This window comes from Debaryomyces fabryi (assembly GCF_001447935.2).
Source record: "Debaryomyces fabryi strain CBS 789 chromosome Unknown contig00189, whole genome shotgun sequence".
NCBI lineage: Eukaryota > Fungi > Ascomycota > Pichiomycetes > Serinales > Debaryomycetaceae > Debaryomyces > Debaryomyces fabryi.
This window is the reverse complement of record NW_015385615.1, coordinates 1-17,402: the sequence shown is the minus strand read 5'-3', so window position 1 is coordinate 17,402 and position 17,402 is coordinate 1. Positions and strand designations below refer to the sequence as shown.

Below are 17,402 nucleotides of genomic sequence, written 5' to 3'. Positions count from 1 at the left end.
TACCTTTTTCATTATCAATTTTAGTGATTTCACCGTGCTTTTCTACCAATGGATGCTCAAAAGCAGCAGATCCAAAATAAGGGTGAGGTTGACTTGTTTTCTTCTGGGAAGAAATAATCTTACGATCAGATATTTGTAGAATATCTTGAATAGCATCCATTGCAGAAACCGAAGCACCAACAACGATCGTTTTCTTATTCCTAAAATGCTCCCTTGACCTATAAGCCTTAGTATGAATAACAGTATTTTTTGGATTATCATAGAACTGCTGCAAGCCAGGTATGTTAGGAACGTATGGAACGTCATAATGGCCAGTTGCTACTACAACAGCATCAAAGCTTTCGGTCCATACATAATCATACTTTTTACCAAACCGTCTTAAAGTCACTTCCCACTTATCAGTAGCTTCATTTTTGGAAACTAATTCCACAGAAGTATCAAACTCGACGTGATGGTCGTATCCCTTTCTTTTATATAGATCATGGAGCCACCCTTTAATTATTGTATTATGTCTAAAAGGAGTCTCCTTCCCATATTTTTCAATAGAAACATCGCTTCCTCCAGCAGGAAATGGCTCTTCTGAATACTCCATAGTGGTAGCTTCAACATTTGATTCTAAATATGAGTATGTAGCAGTATCAAGGAATCTTTGCTTACTCGTCTTAGGAGCATATCTAGGTAACGTCCCAGGAATTGGTGCAGGTTCATCAGCTGTCCTATTGCTTAGCTTTTGGATTTCTGGCAATTTTTCTGGAGGTTTGTCATCAAATACCCAGCAGCCACCTGCTTGATCCCTTCTTTCGAAAAGTCTAATATTGTCAAACTTTTTTTCGCGTATCAACGCATCCAAAGTGATAAGTCCACTAGGCCCACCACCGATAATTGCAATAGATTTGATAGTCATTGTTTATGTGAAGATTTGTATAAACTACTACGACTGATTTTAGTCAACAAAAAAAAAAAGGATTATGAGTGTATTAAAAAGTACAAAGAAATGAATTGTGGCTTTCAGAAATTTTTATGAAATATTACGAAATCTGGAACCAAATCTCGAGTAAAAGTGTAATATCAAACCAAAAGAACAAACTAACGTGTGCAATTTACATTCTGACACAATGATCAAGCAGCAACTTCGATTCATATTGAAAATTCTTACCAATGTCTAATAATATCATGATATATCTTTCTTTTTATTGACTTAGCATAATCTATGAATACCCACACAGGCAAACAAAGCGAGATATCTAAATCTACCATAGTCAGTTATGAGAATGATGTACAGGAGAATGATGCATACGAGAAAGAATCAACTGATTCAAACAAAGGCGATTGGACATCAAAAGAAGAAAAGTATGTTGTTCTAAAAGTCGATTTTGTGGTTTTACTTTTGCTTACTCTTGGATTGACAGTTTTTCAATTTGACAGGATGAACCTTGCAAGTGCATTGACTGGAGGCTTCAAAGAAGATGTGCATGTAACTCAAAGCGAAATTAATACTGGAAATGAGCTAATGTTTCTAGGTATTTTCTTATTAGAAATTCCTTCCAATATGCTACTAATGAAATTTGGTCCTAGAAAATGGCTTCCTTTCCAGATTTTGGTATTTGGTTTTGTTGCTATAATGCAAATCTTTTTAAAGAATAGGTCTGGCTTTTATGCTTCTCGTTTTATGCTTGGAATCGCAGAAAGTGGATATATTCCTGGTGCATGCTATATAATCTCAAACTGGTATGTACTTCTTGAATTTAGTTCCCTGTATTTTATAAAATACATCTTGGTTCATGCAATAATATGCAATTTGATGACAGAAATAGTTCAAACATATACTAACTACAAGTAGGTATAAGAAAAACGAAAGGGCTAAACGGATATCTATTTATTTCTTTGGGATGTTTGGCGGCTACGCTTTAAGTCCAATACTTTGTTCCGCAATTCTTTTGTTGGCGGGAAAGAGAAACATTGCTGGGTGGAGATGGATATTTCTCCTTGAAGGTTTATTAACTATTATAGTTGGTTTTTTAATGTTTCTTTTATTGCCAGGGTCTCCGCTTCATCCATATCCATTAATTTCTAAGAAGTTATCTTTCTTTTCTGACCGAGAAGTATTTATTCTTAGAAATCGATTAATAGGTGAAGAAAATACAGATGAACAATTGCATCCAATCAAAAAAGAGCATTTAAAGGAAGTAGTTTTAGAATGGAGGAGATACCCCCATTTATTTGCAACAGCTATTGTGTTTGCAACTTGGAGTCCGTTGACTACGTACACCCCAAGTATCATACAAAATGCAGGGTTTGACCGCATTCAAGCGAATGCATTAACTGCAGTGGGTGGATTTTTAGCGGTCTTTGTTGTATTTTTGTTCGGTCTACTTAGTGATAGAACTAATGCAAGAGGTTTGACTGTTTTAGTTGCAACGCTTCTTTATGGCATTACATTAATAATCCTTCATGAAGTACTCCCACATGTTAATTCAGATAGGTGGAAAGTTTTCGGGTTGTGGACTTTGGTAAATGCTTTTGCTGTTGGTTATCATCCTGTTCAAAATACTTGGCTTCAATTGAATTGTAGATCTCCCCAGGAAAGGAGCATTTCAATCGCATTGTGGGTTATGTTTGCAATGATTGGTTTAATGGCTGGAAGTCAATTGTTTAGAGCAAATGATGCTCCAGATTATAGCAAAGCTTCACTCGCTATGATATGTATGGTTTTTGGTGGGTTTTTAATATCTTCACTTCAGTTCCTTATTTATTATATTCATAATCGAAAATTAGACAGGAAGCTAACTGAAGACGTATCAAATTGCCATCGGTTCTTCTTATAAATTATATATATTTAATAATAAAGGTTTTTTAATTTCTAATCGTCTTGTAGGTGTTTCTACTATCAATTTAAGTTGGTTTTCAAGTAAGCGATGTTAGGCCAGCTGGTTTTTTAAATTCTTTCAATTTCCCCTTGGCCTCACATACAATTAAATCTCTCAGTGTATAATAATTTTAAATAAATATACAATAAACATTCTGTAACTTTTAAATAACAGCCCTAGTAATTAACATAATAAAAAAAACTAATAAACAAACTTGAAATCAAGACGTTTATTGGCTTCGTCTGTAGTGTTTTTAATATAATCTTCTTGTTGCTCTATCGTTAGTGTATTCCATGCTCTATCTTTTTGTTTGTTTCTGAAGATATAGTAGTACCTCGCAAGTATACATGCACCTAAAGCACCAAATGCGCACCCAATCAATACAACATTCCCTCTATGATAGGCAGGAGCATCATCTGCTCTGTAGATATTAGCCGAAATTATCCCTGCAGACTGCAGAAACATGTTGACCACGGCAGCAGAAACGGCACGATTTCTAACTGAGTTAGAGTTGGCAGAACACCAAGAAATGGACAAGGGCCATAAAGGACAAGCTCCAAGAAGAATAGTAAGTATAGCATAAGTCCCCCACACATTAATTTGCGAGCCAGGCCAATATCTTAGCGGAAATAAGCAAGCAAGAAGCCATACTGGAATAGAAGCAAGAACTAATGCTCTACTTTGTAAAACTTCCGATAAATAACCAGCTGTAAGCATCGTGATCACTGTCAAGACATTAAACGGGATTGTTAATAAATTAGTATTAAAAGTAGAAAATCCAAGCTTTCTTAACGTCAAAGTCATATATGTATTAGTGGGTGATGCCCCAATATCTCCTAATATTCTGACAATATAAATTGGCCACAAATCATAGTCCAATAAACTTTTAACCAATTCTTTAGGGGTTACAGGTTGTCTATTATTCATATCTCCTTTGGTTGGATCATCACGTAAGACCCTGTTGACGATTATTTTTTCTTCCCTTTCTGTATACCAACCCTTCTTACGGAACCAAGCTTTTGTTTGAACGGCCGAAGCAGGCATTTTAAAAAAGGATATTAAGCCAACAAGTAATGTGAGTGCACCTTCAATAATAAATAACCATTTCCATCCATTGGGAATTGCATTGGTTTTCATTTTTAAAAGCGCAAATGCTAACAAACTAGACCACACTGAACTCATAGGATTTGCAATGTAAAACAAAGACAACCGAAATGGAAATTCTTTAGATGTATAAAAATAAGACATCCATAAGCAAATATCGCAGATGAACCCTCCTTGTAGTGCCCCTAGAAGACCTCTAGTGATAAAGAAACCAGCCTTACCCTTGATAGCACCTTGTGCCATAGAAACAGCACTCCACAAAACGATCTGGGATGGAATCCAAATATCCGGTCCAATCTTCTTCGAGATTAATTGCGATGGTAACTCGGCTGCCAAGAAACAAACCAAATTAATAGTCTTTCCAACGTTGAAGTCATTAGTAGTGAGTCCTAGATCTTCCAACATATTATCCGACAACGCCTGTGATATATTGTACCGGTCAATATCTAAAGCAGTAAACATAAGAAACGCCCAAAACGTGACATACCAGTCATTTTTCCACACAACTCTTTTCTCTTCTTCCTCAGTCCAACTAAATTCAGGATCGAAGTAGTCTTTACATTCATAATCACAGGCTTCATACAACTGATAATAATGCTCTGCTAAAACTGGATCTTGAAACACATGATCTAACTTTTCAGCTGAGCTTGTTGATTCAAGCTCATACTCTTTGTTGACTACTTCAAGTTGTTTCAGCTTCTCAAAATCAGAAGATCCTTTAAACAACCTCAATCCCATTTTGAAAGTTAGCTACTCTTTTGAATTTTCACAATGAAGGAATATATTCTCTCCTTATATGTGATAAACTAATTGCATCGACACCAAAAACTTTTACGTTAAACAATTTTGCAGCCATAGTAGGTATTCTTGGAACTGTGTGCTTGGCACTCAAGAAAGGTCACGTGAAAAATGTTCATTTTATAATTCCAATACACCATTTGGACCACAACTTCCTGTAAAAGATTCACACCTGTATATTCATATATGGGTTCTTAATTAATTTTTAAACGCATTTCACATCTATTATAGTAATTTCGTATTAAAGTACGACTTTAAGCCACTAACGTAAACCTTGTTAATAGATGTCTTAGGCTCTGCACAACATACGTAGTCATGTACTATGCACGTCCTGAAGATTCAAATCAAAGTCAAAAAAATTATCCCAATCCATGCTTGTCAAATCATGTCGTAAAAAAGACAAATCGCCTCCGTTTGAATTAAATAAGCTATCCATTACATTAATGAGCGTATCCTGTGTATTAGGCATTTCATTGCCGAATTGACCTACTGGCTTATCTTTACTTGCGCTGAAGTCATTCCAGATATTGTCGATTCTCTTCTTGGCAATGCTGGATGGCTTTTTAGCCACATGCCAAATGGTTGAGCCATAATCGAGAAATCGAGAGAAATTTCTTAGCTTTGTCTCGATTTCAAGCTTTTCATTGATATTTTTCACTATCGAAAATTTGATATATAAGATGCTTATAGACATAATAGAGCAAAATATTAAAAGAAGACCAACTGCTCTGCTGTCTTTTCCGTTCGATGTCTCTAAGCCAGCAATTATCACTCCTATCTCGTCAACAATATTGTCACATATTGAAATAGGTGATATCTCATATTCCTCTTCAAGTGTAACAGAAAGTTGAATAAACGGTCTGTTTAAGCATAATGAAACGATATAAAAGTAGCATTTATGAGTATGCAAGAATATATTCTCACAAGAATTTTCTAAATTTCCACTATTCCATTGTAAAACAATTGGGAGCTTTGATCTCCACTCAAACAACTTTCTATTATAAAAATATAAATTTTTCAATCTTTTGGAATATTCAATATTTAGTTGATCTCCTGATACATTAGAAAACGGCTCAAATACAGAATTTAGTATATAATTAGAAAGATTGATTAACTCAACTAGTGCTTTAATAGTCGGATAAGCAGATTGAATTATATTTGTCTTGGGATCGTGATACATATATTCTTCAATGTTCGTTAAATCCCCCATATCTTCTGATTCTGGCATGTTAGTATCAGATAATTTAAGGGTTGTCGGCCTCCCTAGTACTAAACTTATAAAATTATCCGCGATGTAACAGCCCCAATAGATCCGACTTTTAACGTTGTGAATTTGAAAAGGATAATCCGAATGTAATTTTTTCTTCGTCTTCCGTTCATTTTTATGATCCAAATTTAATATATTCCATTCTTTTGGATCTAACTCGAAGCCAAATTCAAATCCCATTCGAAATGCAAGCCCCGAAAGTAGCCAACCACTTGTTAGGCTCCCTCTACCAATATCATATAATGCTAAGCACAACAATGTCTGCAACTTTGTAATAGAAGTACCATTTGTAAAACAACTATCTTCGTTGTATTTGAAGACCAAAGACTTTGAATGATCATAAAAATATTCTGATTTTAATCTTAGATCTTCATTTTCACTCACTCTAGAACCTAGGGCACTAATTGCAAAGACTAGTTCTTCTGAAACAAAATCATTATCGTAATCGTTACTCAAGAAATAGTATAAGAATGATTCTCTATGGATGAAGGAAAACACCGATGGATACTGAAGTTGAAAAAACAATGATACAGAAGTTTTTATTTCCATTGGTGGCTGTATGTCACTCTGTCTAAAAGTGAATTTAAATTTTGTGTTTCTGAGTAAATGCTTTGGGCTCTTTACCAAATTACCATCTTTTATGCTCTGTTCGTTTGTTATTAACAATGATTCATTATATATACTTGCCGGGCCAAAAATTGAAGTTGAATTTGAGGCTTGAACTACTAGTGGTGACAAGTTTATGCCATGTAAATTGCTGGATAAATTAGGTTTTATGGTCACATCTTGAACCTTTTCTGATATCTGTTTTAACAACTTGGTTACTTCATCCGGATTTTCAATAGATTCAACTAATTTCTTGAGTGTTTGTTCAAGCTCAAAAGCATGTTTTTCCAAAGCCTGAATGTGACTTAATGATGTCCTTTTCTTCTTTCTTTTGTCATCATATACATATTGGCAAGTTATCTGTCTCTGTTTGCATCTGGAGCAAGGGTCACCACCATCACATTTTTTCTGGTTCAGTTAGTAACAGTTTCTAGTTACAATAAATCATAATTTGCGTACCTTTAGTGATCTACACAAGCTGCATCTATGTTTGTTAGTTATTGACTCTGATTTACCAGTTAGTATCCCTTATACACATACGAGTTTGTGCATTTTCTTTTCATGCTTGACGGAAGATAAAACTAATTCTTGTGAGAAATCGTACTTTACATACACTAACAATTACACAAAAGCCCGGGAGAGAAGTTTGATTAATAAATTGGGATTACTTTAATTGTTCTAGAAATTTCTAATTACATGTCTTATATAATACATAAGTTATGACTTTTATCAGATAGGAACATTATATGGTCTTCTATATTCAGTAGATATGAGAACAATTGAATCAGTTTCCTTTAAATGACCAGCAGAAATTAATTCCTTAATGTATTTCTTGAGGGCTGCATACGGTGCTGCACCACAGGGTCCCGTTGCGATACCAAAACGAGCTAATTCTTCAACAGCAGAATGACATTCAACATCGTCAATTAGCAGAGAAAAAGAAAGTCCCAGTTTTAAAATAGGAAATGCCAATTCAGAAATTGTAGGACAGTTTAAACCATCCATAATAGTGGGTGTAGTTTGTATCTCATCACATTTTGAAGGCAAACCTAAAGTAAGAGATTTATTGCAGCAACTAGAAAACATAGGCTCAACAATCATTACTTTAGTTTCAGAGTTTTTTCTAAAGCCTGCCCTGTAATGAGCTACAACTGCTTGTGCAAAGGAACCCACGCCAGCACCGCATACGACTAGACTTGGATTGGTTCCTGTTTGTCCAACAACTTCCAGATCAATTTCATTGAGTAGTGTATTATATCCTTCTACGATACTCTTTGGTATAGTAGAATAATTCGCAAACGCTGTATCCTGAATAAAATATCTGTTTTTATCTTGGAATGAAAATTGATATGCTTTATCAACAGCTTCATCGTAGTCCCCTCCTATCTCTGTGAGGTTCGTGTCGCCTTCTGACCTTATCTTTTCGCATTCGGACGGTAAGACATTGAAAGGTACATACACCTCTGATTTGACACCTAATAAAAATGCTACCCTTGCAACTGCCCTACCGTGGTTACCATCTGTGGCGCAAACCAAGCAAATCACATCATTTAAATTCTCACTCCTTATATGATTTTTTAAGGTAGTGAATGATGAATTGCGGGGCAAATTAAATTCAGAGACTAGCATTTTGTAAATTGCCCACGAAGCACCTAAAATTTTAAACGAAGGAAGCCCAAATCTAGACGACTCTTCCTTCACAAAAACCTTCTTTACTCCAAAGTCATGGCTGTTTGGTAATTCAGTCAAAGGTGTACGTTTATATCCATCTAAGGTTTCATGAAAATTGATAACATCCCGTTCAGCCTCTTCTGCTTCGTTATCAATTAAGTTCCATGATATTGCATCTTTATTATAGTATAAACCTGATGTTTCAATTTTCGATACCATGATTGTGAAAAATGACTTGAACATTAATAGAAATGCGCAACAGGCAAGATATATAATAAAAAGAAGCGCATCAATATTTCCGCTATTTAAGCTGTCGCATTTATTTTTCCGCCCTATACTTCTTTAAAGATAACAATATAAGTTGACTGTTTTCGGTAGATTTGAAATTCTCCAAGTATTCAAGTAAGCAAAATGAGTAAATCTTTACCAATTGTTAAAGGTAGGCTTTTAAAATCTATCCATAACACTGCACAGTTTGGTGCAAAAGGAGTATGGGGAAAAGCTCCCACAGAAACTGGTGTTTGTCGCTTATCCTTAAGTGATTTAGACAAAAAGGTTAGAGATTGGTTTGTCACAGAAACCAAAGCATTAGACTGCAAAGTAGAAGTTGATCAAGTCGGAAATATTTTCGCTGTCTATCCCGGTAAGAGGGAAGGTCACCCTACAGCAATTGGATCTCATTTAGATACTCAGCCAACGGGTGTAGATACGACGGTGTATTGGGAGTCCTCGCTGGTTTAGAAGTGTTAAAAATTATGAAAGAAAATGCTTATATTCCAAATTATCCCTTCGCAGTAGTCAATTGGACTAACGAAGAAGGTGCAAGATTTCCAAAGTCAACAATGGGTTCCTCTCTTTGGGCTGAAAATGTAACAGAAGAGTCTATAATGAATTTGCAATCAGTTACAGACCAAGAGCCTGTTACTGTTGCACAAGAATTGGAAAGGATAGGATATAATGGTACAACGCTTGCGTCCTATAAAACCAACCCTCTTGGTGCGCACTTTGAATTACATATTGAACAAGGTCCAATTTTAGAAAAGGAAAATAAAAAAATAGGCATTGTTACCGGTGCTCAAGCCTATGATTGGTTTAAAGTTACAGTATTAGGAAATTCCTCTCATACCGGTACTACTCCATTAAATACAAGATCAGATGCCTTATTTGCGGTATCTCAAATGATAGTTAAATGCAATGAAGTTGGAAATAAACATAATGGATTAGTTAGTGTTGGTATCGTTAATGTTGAGCCTGCAGTAGTCAATGTTATCCCAAATAAAGTGAGTTTTGTTTACGATGCTAGACATGAGTCGGATGAAACATTAGCCAAAATTCATTTAGAGCTAGAGCAGGAATTTAAAAAAATCGCCGATAGTGCAAAGGGGGATTTCTCTTCGAAACCTTTGAAAGTGGAAATTGAACATTTATTTAATTCTAAGGCAGTTAATTTCCATGAAAAGTGCATTTCCCATATCAAAAATGCGTCTGTTGACTTATACGGTGAAAATAATGTTAGAGAAATCATGAGTGGTGCAGGACATGATTCTTGCTCAACAAGTTCTAGATGTCCAACGTCTATGATATTCATTCCTTCGCGAGATGGTATTAGCCATAGTCCTGAAGAATACTCTAGCCCTGAACTGATTGATAATGGACTTAATGTATTATTAAATGCTGTCTTGAGTTATGACCAATCTAGGCAAAATTAGGGTTGACTATTCTTCGTAAAATACATCAAATTTCAAAAAGGTTCAAGAATATTGAAAATGGTATTATAAGATCATTTTTTTCTTTGGGATCGCTTTTAAATCGTCTTATTGACCTGGTCGTATGTAATATATTTCAAATGTATCCATATATATCATAGACACATTCAAAAAGATAGATGATTATTTGATAATAATCTTCAAGTTCGTTAATATTTTCTAATAAAATCCTATTTTTCGGTTTCTTTTATTGCAATCTCCCTTTCTTCTGTCAGTTTCAAATTTTTGATCACCCTCGCCGGTGACCCAACGACTACACAATCACTACTAACGGATTTAGTTACCACACTTCCCGCTCCAACAACAACGCCATCCCCGATGGTAATACCTGGCAATATAATTGAATTTGCGCCAAACCAAACATTGCTACCGATATTAATTGGATAGGCAAATTCAACTCCATCCAATCTCTCCTGAGGGTCTGTCGCATGTCCAGCAGTAGTGAATGTCACATTGGGTCCCAAAAGAACATTGTCACCAAATGTAATTGTTGCACAGTCAAGGAAAGTTGCATTGAAGTTGGCATAGAAATTATGGCCAAACTTAATATTACATCCAAAATCCACAAAAAATGGAGGTTCAAGGTAAATATCAGGAACCCTTTTAAAGAATAAATACTTGGATAAATAATCAGCCCTTGATTTTTGATGCTTCTCTATATCATATCCATGATCGCTCAACTTAATATCAGCATATGCACCTGCAATTTCACTCGATATCGTACGAGCCAATATCAAATCTTTATCGAAGGAATTATATGGCTTTCCGGCTAACATTCTTTCGTACTCTTTGTTGCCCTCTAATGACTTTTTCATAATACTAGCAGAAATATCTGCCCTATTAAACAATGCATCTATGGTCATGCCTTCTCTTATCTCCAAATATAATATTTCCAGGTATCTGGTTCACTAATATTTCACCACTCCTTCAATATTGTATATTTCAATAACAAATTATACACGTGATTATTTGTAGGCTTTGTATCACTATCAGAATGCATAAAGATTATGAAACAAATCATTAGGAACCATAAATAGATATGCTAGTGAGACTAATTGTCATCTGAGAATATGGAAATGATGTTAATGAGTTATAACAAATTAAGATTATAAATTAGGAATGAATCTTCAAGAAGAAGAAGAATTTTCTAATCAATGAACAGCAATCAAGAACATACTTAACTTCAATGACAGAACAATTTACGTATTCGGATCATAACCATATGAGACATACAAACCCCTTTAATGATGGAGTCTATTACTCGAGTGACAAAGAAGAAATCGACTGAAAAAACTGTGAAATCCATCATTCAAAATCTTCTGATATAGTCAATAATTTTGGTTTCTCGCTATTGAAATTTAATCAAAAGGAAATTGTTGTTTATGCAATTGAACAAGCTCAAGAATTGTACCCTGGTTACTTTCAAAAAATACCTTTAGTTCACGTCAATGATGTTTCAAGTTTGTTATTAATCCATAATGCGATTAAGAAATTGTCATCAAATAACAAAGGTCTTGGAAAATTATTGTAAATTAATGATCTAACATGGAACTGGTCAAGAAATTGATTTAGAATTAAATGATTTTATTAAAAAATGGACCTATATTTAATAACTTTAATTTATAAAAGACTTAAGTCTAATGTAAAGAACCTGGAGGCATTTATTGGTGAATTAACATTAACTTATCTTGAATTTCAAAACAACAAGAATTTGCCAAACATAGATTGAATTATAGTAAATTTTGAAAAGAAATACAAGGTTCATTCAACCCATATACTTTCATGAGTAAACTGATAGTTATTCAGACAGGTTTGATAATAAAAAAAAAGAAACTACGGATGAAAACTAATAAAACTGAACTTAGTCAAAATCCATTGAAAGATAATGATGAAATTTAACAAAGTAGTAGTCACAATAACGATATAAGACTATCTTATAACATCATCAACCTAACTTATTAATCAACGTACCATTGATTTATCGTGTGACTTTTTTTATTTAGAGATATTATATATCCAATTAGGGTATTGCCTTGTGTGACCCGTGGTCTCTTAGGGAACTCATTTGAATGCCATATTAGGATAATTTCATCTAAGAAAAATACTTTCCACTCCTTTAGAAAATCAAAGGTTCCTAATCAGAAGCAATAAATAGTTGGTCACAAGATTCTTGAATCTGGTCTCTTTATTGAATCTCTTAGCCACACGTGGAGGGAGGAACCGAGATATGTAGCCGTTTATATGCATTTCGTATTTTAATAGTCGCGTAATCAAAACGCATACTGAGCCATATTCGGGGTCCACGTGTGAAACTTGGTTTAGATTTTATACTACAAATTTTAACTAGGAATATATCTAACAATTTCTCATCTAATGCAACATGCTGTGATAAAATTTCCGAATTCATTACTCGGCAACCGTAGAAAAGCGCCTCTATTTGAGAATAGGTGCAAATTCAAACCTCCTACTTCAATCTTCTTAGGAAATCTGTAAGATTACCAACACAATCACCAAGCCCTGTATATGTTCATGAAAAACCCATGGTCAAGATAGAACTTTTATTACACCACATGTTCTACGACATCCAAAGGGTTCAACTCTCTAGAATAATTATTGTCTTCAAATAGTATATTCTATTATAGTTTGTAATGAAACTTCGCTTCTTATTGTTTACAGCTTTTCGCTACGTGTAGCTTAAAGAAAGAAATTAAGAATTAATTGAATTAGAGAGGTAAAACGTCAAAAATTCTTCATTAAGCTTATTGACACTGAAGTACATTCTTGCCATGAAAAAGTTGATTTGAACTTGTTATAGGCCGTTTGTTCTCGCACATGACTTATAAAATTCCAAATCAAGATCTCGTACTGCATTCTCTCATACTTTCACTTACGACATGCGCCTTACTCTTACTTTACAATGATTTGCTATTACTGTTAATATTGGCTATTCACGATTTTATTGCATCTTAGCTTAACATCCCTACCTGCTAGAAGTATCTATGCTACTCTCTAGTTGAATATACTACAGGCTCGTAAGTACTTTCTAACATGAACTTCTTGCCTCACGTTTATCGCGCATTTCAATTTTTCTCCTTGCCAAGAAACTTTGCAACCTATTTGCACCTGAGATTCCAAGACTTTTCTTAATTCAATGTGAAAAGTTAAGCTTTTATATTGAATGATATATAATTAATTAATTAATTAATTAAATGACAGGCCACGAGTCCTATGATTATGTTGGTGGAAAGATGAATTTGGGACAATATATAAAGTAGAAGCAAATCTCTCCAAATGGATGCAGACTTAACAAGACTAACTTAACAAGACTAACTTAGCAACACATTAGTTTCCATTTGAGAGCAATATACACAACAACTTACAATGGTTCTTACCCAATTCAATCATATCTTTGCGGTTGCAATGATATTTGCATTCTTAGATGCTTGGAATATTGGTGCAAATGATGTTGCAAATTCGTTCGCATCTTCTATTTCATCAAGATCATTAAAATATTGGCAAGCCATGATGATTGCCGCGATTTGTGAGTTTTTAGGAGCGGTTTTAGTAGGTAATAAGGTCAGTGACACAATAAGAAACAAAGTTGTTGATGTTGCCATTTTTGAACCAGAACCTGCTGTGCTTATGTTAACAATGGCTTGTGCCTTAGTCGGTTCATCCATTTGGTTAACCATTGCTACATCTATTGGTATGCCTGTTTCCACCACGCATTCTATTGTTGGTGCAACTATTGGTTCAGCTATTGCTGCAAGAGGTGCTAACAATATTGTCTGGGGTTGGGATGGTGTTGCACAAATTTTCGCCTCTTGGGGTATTGCACCACTCATTGCTGGTGCTTTCTCATCCATCATTTTCCTTATCTCCAAGTATGCCGTCTTAGAAATAAAGAACCCAGCTACTTCTTTAACAAATGCTTTATGCCTAGTTCCTATTTTGGTCTTCGTCTGTTTCTCAATCTTAACAATGTTGATTGTTTGGAAAGGTGCTCCTTCTTTGAATTTAGATGACTTATCGGATGGTGCACTTGCTGGCTCTATTGTGGGTGTTGGTGCTGTAGCCTGTTTGCTTTATATGCTTATCTGCTTCCCATATATGAGAAGAAAATTGGTCCACAATGATTGGACTTTAAAATGGTACCATATATTTATTGGCCCAGTCTACTGGTTTAAGTCCACTGATGATATTCCTCCAATGCCACAAGGTCACAATTTAACTATTGATTACTACAAAGGACGTCGTCATAATGAACAAGAGCTCGATACACGTAGCGAGGAAGACAAGTTCGAAGATATTGAAGTTAATGCTGAAAAAATCTCTTCTTCTTCAATTGACCAAACTATTCATAGAGATAACAGTGGTACTGATTATGTCAAATTCAACATGCAAGAACCAGATACCACATTATCTACCAAACAACTCTGGAAAGCTTTATTCCTCGAAGGTCCAAAGAAGTGGCCATTATTATTATGGTTAATTTTCACTCACGGTATTACTAAGGATATTATTACTGATCAAGCACAGTCCAAAGGCGCTTTATCTGGTGACTTGAAACAATTACACACCAAATCCAAATATTATGATAACAAAATTGAATACTTATTTTCATTGTTACAAGCTGTTACTGCTGGAACAATGTCATTTACTCATGGTGCAAACGATATCGCCAATGCTACAGGACCATTATCTTCAGTTTACTTAATCTGGAAAACTAATACTACTGGTGCTAAATCTGATGTCCCAGTCTGGGTTTTATGTTACGCAGCAGCAGCTTTAGTAATTGGTCTCTGGACATTCGGTTACAGAATTATGCGTAATTTAGGTAACAAATTGATTTTGCAATCTCCATCCAGAGGATTCGCAATTGAATTAGGTGCGGCAATCACTACTGTCATGGCCACGCAATTAGAGATTCCAGTCTCTACTACCCAATGTGCTGTTGGTGCTACTGTCTTCGTTGGTTTATGTAATTTTGATGTACGGGGTGTCAACTGGAGAATGGTCATTTGGATTTACGCTGGTTGGATTTTTACCTTACCAATTGCAGGTTTGATTGCAGGTCTTCTCAATGCTTTCATCATACATTCACCACACTGGGGCGGTAATTACCAATTAAATTGAGTTTTTTTATTTATCAGCCACTCAGGGTTTCAATTTTGCATTCCGAATAGCAAGTTTAATGCGTTCTACGTATTATTGACTTGATTACATATATATATTATAGTATATATTATTGATTTTATTAATTATTAACTTATAAACTTATTTCAAATATTAATTGTCTCTAAAACATCAGACATTAGAGGTATTTACTATTTACAATTTATGTTCACCTCACGTAACTGCTTCTTCTCTAAACCCATATAATTTTTCTTATTTGTTTGCTGTGTGTTCAGGTCCGTTTTCTAAATTAGTGTTTAAACGATCAACCAGGACATCCTGTTCGTTGTCGTTCGATGAGGAACTATCCCTGTTCTTGTCCGTAGTTTCTACATTTGTTGTATCATTCTTTTCTTCTTCCTCTGCCGCCATTTTTCCACCTGTAACTTTAGGTAACCTTTTATTGGTTGTACATAAACAACCAATAAGTCCCAAAGCAGAAAATCCAAGAGACATATAAAATACATTTCTAATAGCTTCCATAACTTGGCCCTTGACAAAACTTTGAGCGCCGGGTGATAAGCTGTTGATTACATCTGTTGATGTTACCAACGCTCTTTCATCTATATTGCTTAATTCAGATAAAATCAGTTTATCAGTTAATTTAGACAAGGCTGCAGCATATTTGTTTTGGAATGCTGCTGAATAAACTGCATCAGCTAAATCAGCACCAATTGTACCTCCAACAGCTCTGCCAAAATTGACAAATGTTGTTGTTAAAATTGTACCTCCTGGGGTTTTTGGTGCCGAAATCTGAGAGGAAATTAATGCTGCCTGCATCTGGAAACCACAGGAAACACCAGATATAATTAACAAACCAATTTGCCTAGATTTAGACGAATCAACATCTAATAAACAAAGGAGACCAATTCCGACAGGTCCTAAAATAGCACCAAATAAACCAAATGGTTTCACAAATCTAGATTTATGAATAAGTATACCACTCGAAATGGACGTAAGCACAACTGGAATAATAATAGGAAGCAAGTGAAGACCTGAATGCCACGCGTCAGCTCCATGAATAACTTGGAAATAAATAGAAACATACAACACAATTGCCATGAAGTAACCAAACATTCCAAATATCATGAGAGTTGAAGCATCTACTCCTAACTCTTTTACAACATCAGGAGGAATAATCGGGTTCTTGGAGTACTTGAAATTCCAAATACAGAAAATTATCATGACCACTCCACCTAAAACGAAACAACAAATGACAGCGGCTGAATCCCAAGAAAACTCATCACCAGCACCAAAAGTCAAAGCCAAGAGGAAGACAACTAAACCTGCCGACATAAGGGCTGTACCTAAATAATCGATCATTTTAAGTTTCTCTCTTATACTACCTTTAGTCTTTGGAGGGTTGAATGCCCAAAAGAAAAAAGCAGCGGCAATCCCACCAATAGGCAAGTTGATATAAAAACTCCATCTCCAAGAAACATTGGAAGTAAAAGCACCACCAATAAGAGGTCCAAGGACACTAGCCACTGCAAAAGTACACCCTAAACCTGCCATACCAAGCGGTCTAACTTCTAAAGGAACAATTTCACTAATCAAAATAAAAACCATCGATTGAATTCCTCCTCCACCTACACCAGCAAGGACTCTACCCCCAATTAACACGTTCATATCGTTAGCTAAAGCACACATTAACGAACCAGCTTCAAAAAGGACGATAGCAATAAACATAGTTATCTTTCTTCCAAATATAATTGAAATCTTACCCCATGTGGCAGCAAAAACAGCCATTGACAAAAGGAACCCTGCGGATAACCATCCAATCTTGTCAAATCCATTGAACTTATTCCCCACAACTGTAAGCAAAGTGGCAACAATAGTTTGATCTAATGCTACAAGGAATAAGCACAAGAAGATAGACACAAAACATAATGCTAATTTAGGTCCGTGTAAGTATTGGTCTTCTCTTCTACTACCATCACCGGCATCACTCTCAATGAACTTTTTCTCCTTTGGGCCCTGTGCCTCCTCGTCCTGGATATTTCTCACAGCTAAATCCTTCTCTACCATATCAGTACTATTGCTCCCAAGTGAATCAGTAGCAGACTTTACTGCTGTATTATTAGATTGGTTTGACATCTTGTATACTAATGTAGGAGCAGCTAAAACTTTCTGTCAAAATGCAAAAAG

The 17,402-nt window shown here is 35.2% G+C and overlaps 11 protein-coding genes across 11 annotated transcripts; 5 read left to right on the top strand and 6 right to left on the bottom strand.

The window, feature by feature from the left end:
• Positions 1-3: 3 nt before the first annotated feature.
• On the bottom strand, positions 4-904 carry SSP96 (Ssp96p; the record flags this gene model as incomplete). The annotated part of the gene is made up of 1 exon (XM_015614124.1): positions 4-904. A coding segment is annotated over one exon (901 nt), but the record flags the coding sequence as incomplete, so codon positions are not given.
• Positions 905-1,210: 306 nt separating this feature from the next.
• AC631_05294 (uncharacterized protein) lies at positions 1,211-1,840 on the top strand (the record flags this gene model as incomplete). Its single annotated transcript, XM_015614123.1, has 1 exon — positions 1,211-1,840. One exon carries the CDS (start codon positions 1,211-1,213, stop codon positions 1,838-1,840), a length of 630 nt encoding a protein of 209 aa, XP_015465057.1.
• Positions 1,841-1,889: 49 nt separating this feature from the next.
• AC631_05293 (uncharacterized protein) lies at positions 1,890-2,825 on the top strand (the record flags this gene model as incomplete). The annotated part of the gene is made up of 1 exon (XM_015614122.1): positions 1,890-2,825. One exon carries the CDS (start codon positions 1,890-1,892, stop codon positions 2,823-2,825), a length of 936 nt encoding a protein of 311 aa, XP_015465056.1.
• A 243-nt stretch (positions 2,826-3,068) lies between these two features.
• On the bottom strand, positions 3,069-4,709 carry AC631_05292 (uncharacterized protein; the record flags this gene model as incomplete). The annotated part of the gene is made up of 1 exon (XM_015614121.1): positions 3,069-4,709. One exon carries the CDS (start codon positions 4,707-4,709, stop codon positions 3,069-3,071), a length of 1,641 nt encoding a protein of 546 aa, XP_015465055.1.
• A 373-nt stretch (positions 4,710-5,082) lies between these two features.
• AC631_05291 (fungal specific transcription factor domain-containing protein) lies at positions 5,083-6,585 on the bottom strand (the record flags this gene model as incomplete). Its single annotated transcript, XM_015614120.1, has 1 exon — positions 5,083-6,585. The coding sequence occupies one exon, from the start codon at positions 6,583-6,585 to the stop codon at positions 5,083-5,085; it is 1,503 nt and encodes a 500-aa protein (XP_015465054.1).
• Positions 6,586-7,371: 786 nt separating this feature from the next.
• On the bottom strand, positions 7,372-8,532 carry AC631_05290 (uncharacterized protein; the record flags this gene model as incomplete). The annotated part of the gene is made up of 1 exon (XM_015614119.1): positions 7,372-8,532. The coding sequence occupies one exon, from the start codon at positions 8,530-8,532 to the stop codon at positions 7,372-7,374; it is 1,161 nt and encodes a 386-aa protein (XP_015465053.1).
• A 192-nt stretch (positions 8,533-8,724) lies between these two features.
• AC631_05289 (uncharacterized protein) lies at positions 8,725-9,054 on the top strand (the record flags this gene model as incomplete). The annotated part of the gene is made up of 1 exon (XM_015614118.1): positions 8,725-9,054. The coding sequence occupies one exon, from the start codon at positions 8,725-8,727 to the stop codon at positions 9,052-9,054; it is 330 nt and encodes a 109-aa protein (XP_015465052.1).
• Positions 9,055-9,068: 14 nt separating this feature from the next.
• Positions 9,069-10,022, top strand: AC631_05288 (uncharacterized protein; the record flags this gene model as incomplete). Its single annotated transcript, XM_015614117.1, has 1 exon — positions 9,069-10,022. One exon carries the CDS (start codon positions 9,069-9,071, stop codon positions 10,020-10,022), a length of 954 nt encoding a protein of 317 aa, XP_015465051.1.
• A 227-nt stretch (positions 10,023-10,249) lies between these two features.
• On the bottom strand, positions 10,250-10,942 carry AC631_05287 (sugar O-acetyltransferase; the record flags this gene model as incomplete). The annotated part of the gene is made up of 1 exon (XM_015614116.1): positions 10,250-10,942. One exon carries the CDS (start codon positions 10,940-10,942, stop codon positions 10,250-10,252), a length of 693 nt encoding a protein of 230 aa, XP_015465050.1.
• Positions 10,943-13,460: 2,518 nt separating this feature from the next.
• On the top strand, positions 13,461-15,215 carry PHO89 (Pho89p; the record flags this gene model as incomplete). Its single annotated transcript, XM_015614115.1, has 1 exon — positions 13,461-15,215. The coding sequence occupies one exon, from the start codon at positions 13,461-13,463 to the stop codon at positions 15,213-15,215; it is 1,755 nt and encodes a 584-aa protein (XP_015465049.1).
• A 252-nt stretch (positions 15,216-15,467) lies between these two features.
• Positions 15,468-17,351, bottom strand: AC631_05285 (basic amino acid transporter; the record flags this gene model as incomplete). Its single annotated transcript, XM_015614114.1, has 1 exon — positions 15,468-17,351. One exon carries the CDS (start codon positions 17,349-17,351, stop codon positions 15,468-15,470), a length of 1,884 nt encoding a protein of 627 aa, XP_015465048.1.
• Positions 17,352-17,402: the final 51 nt, after the last annotated feature.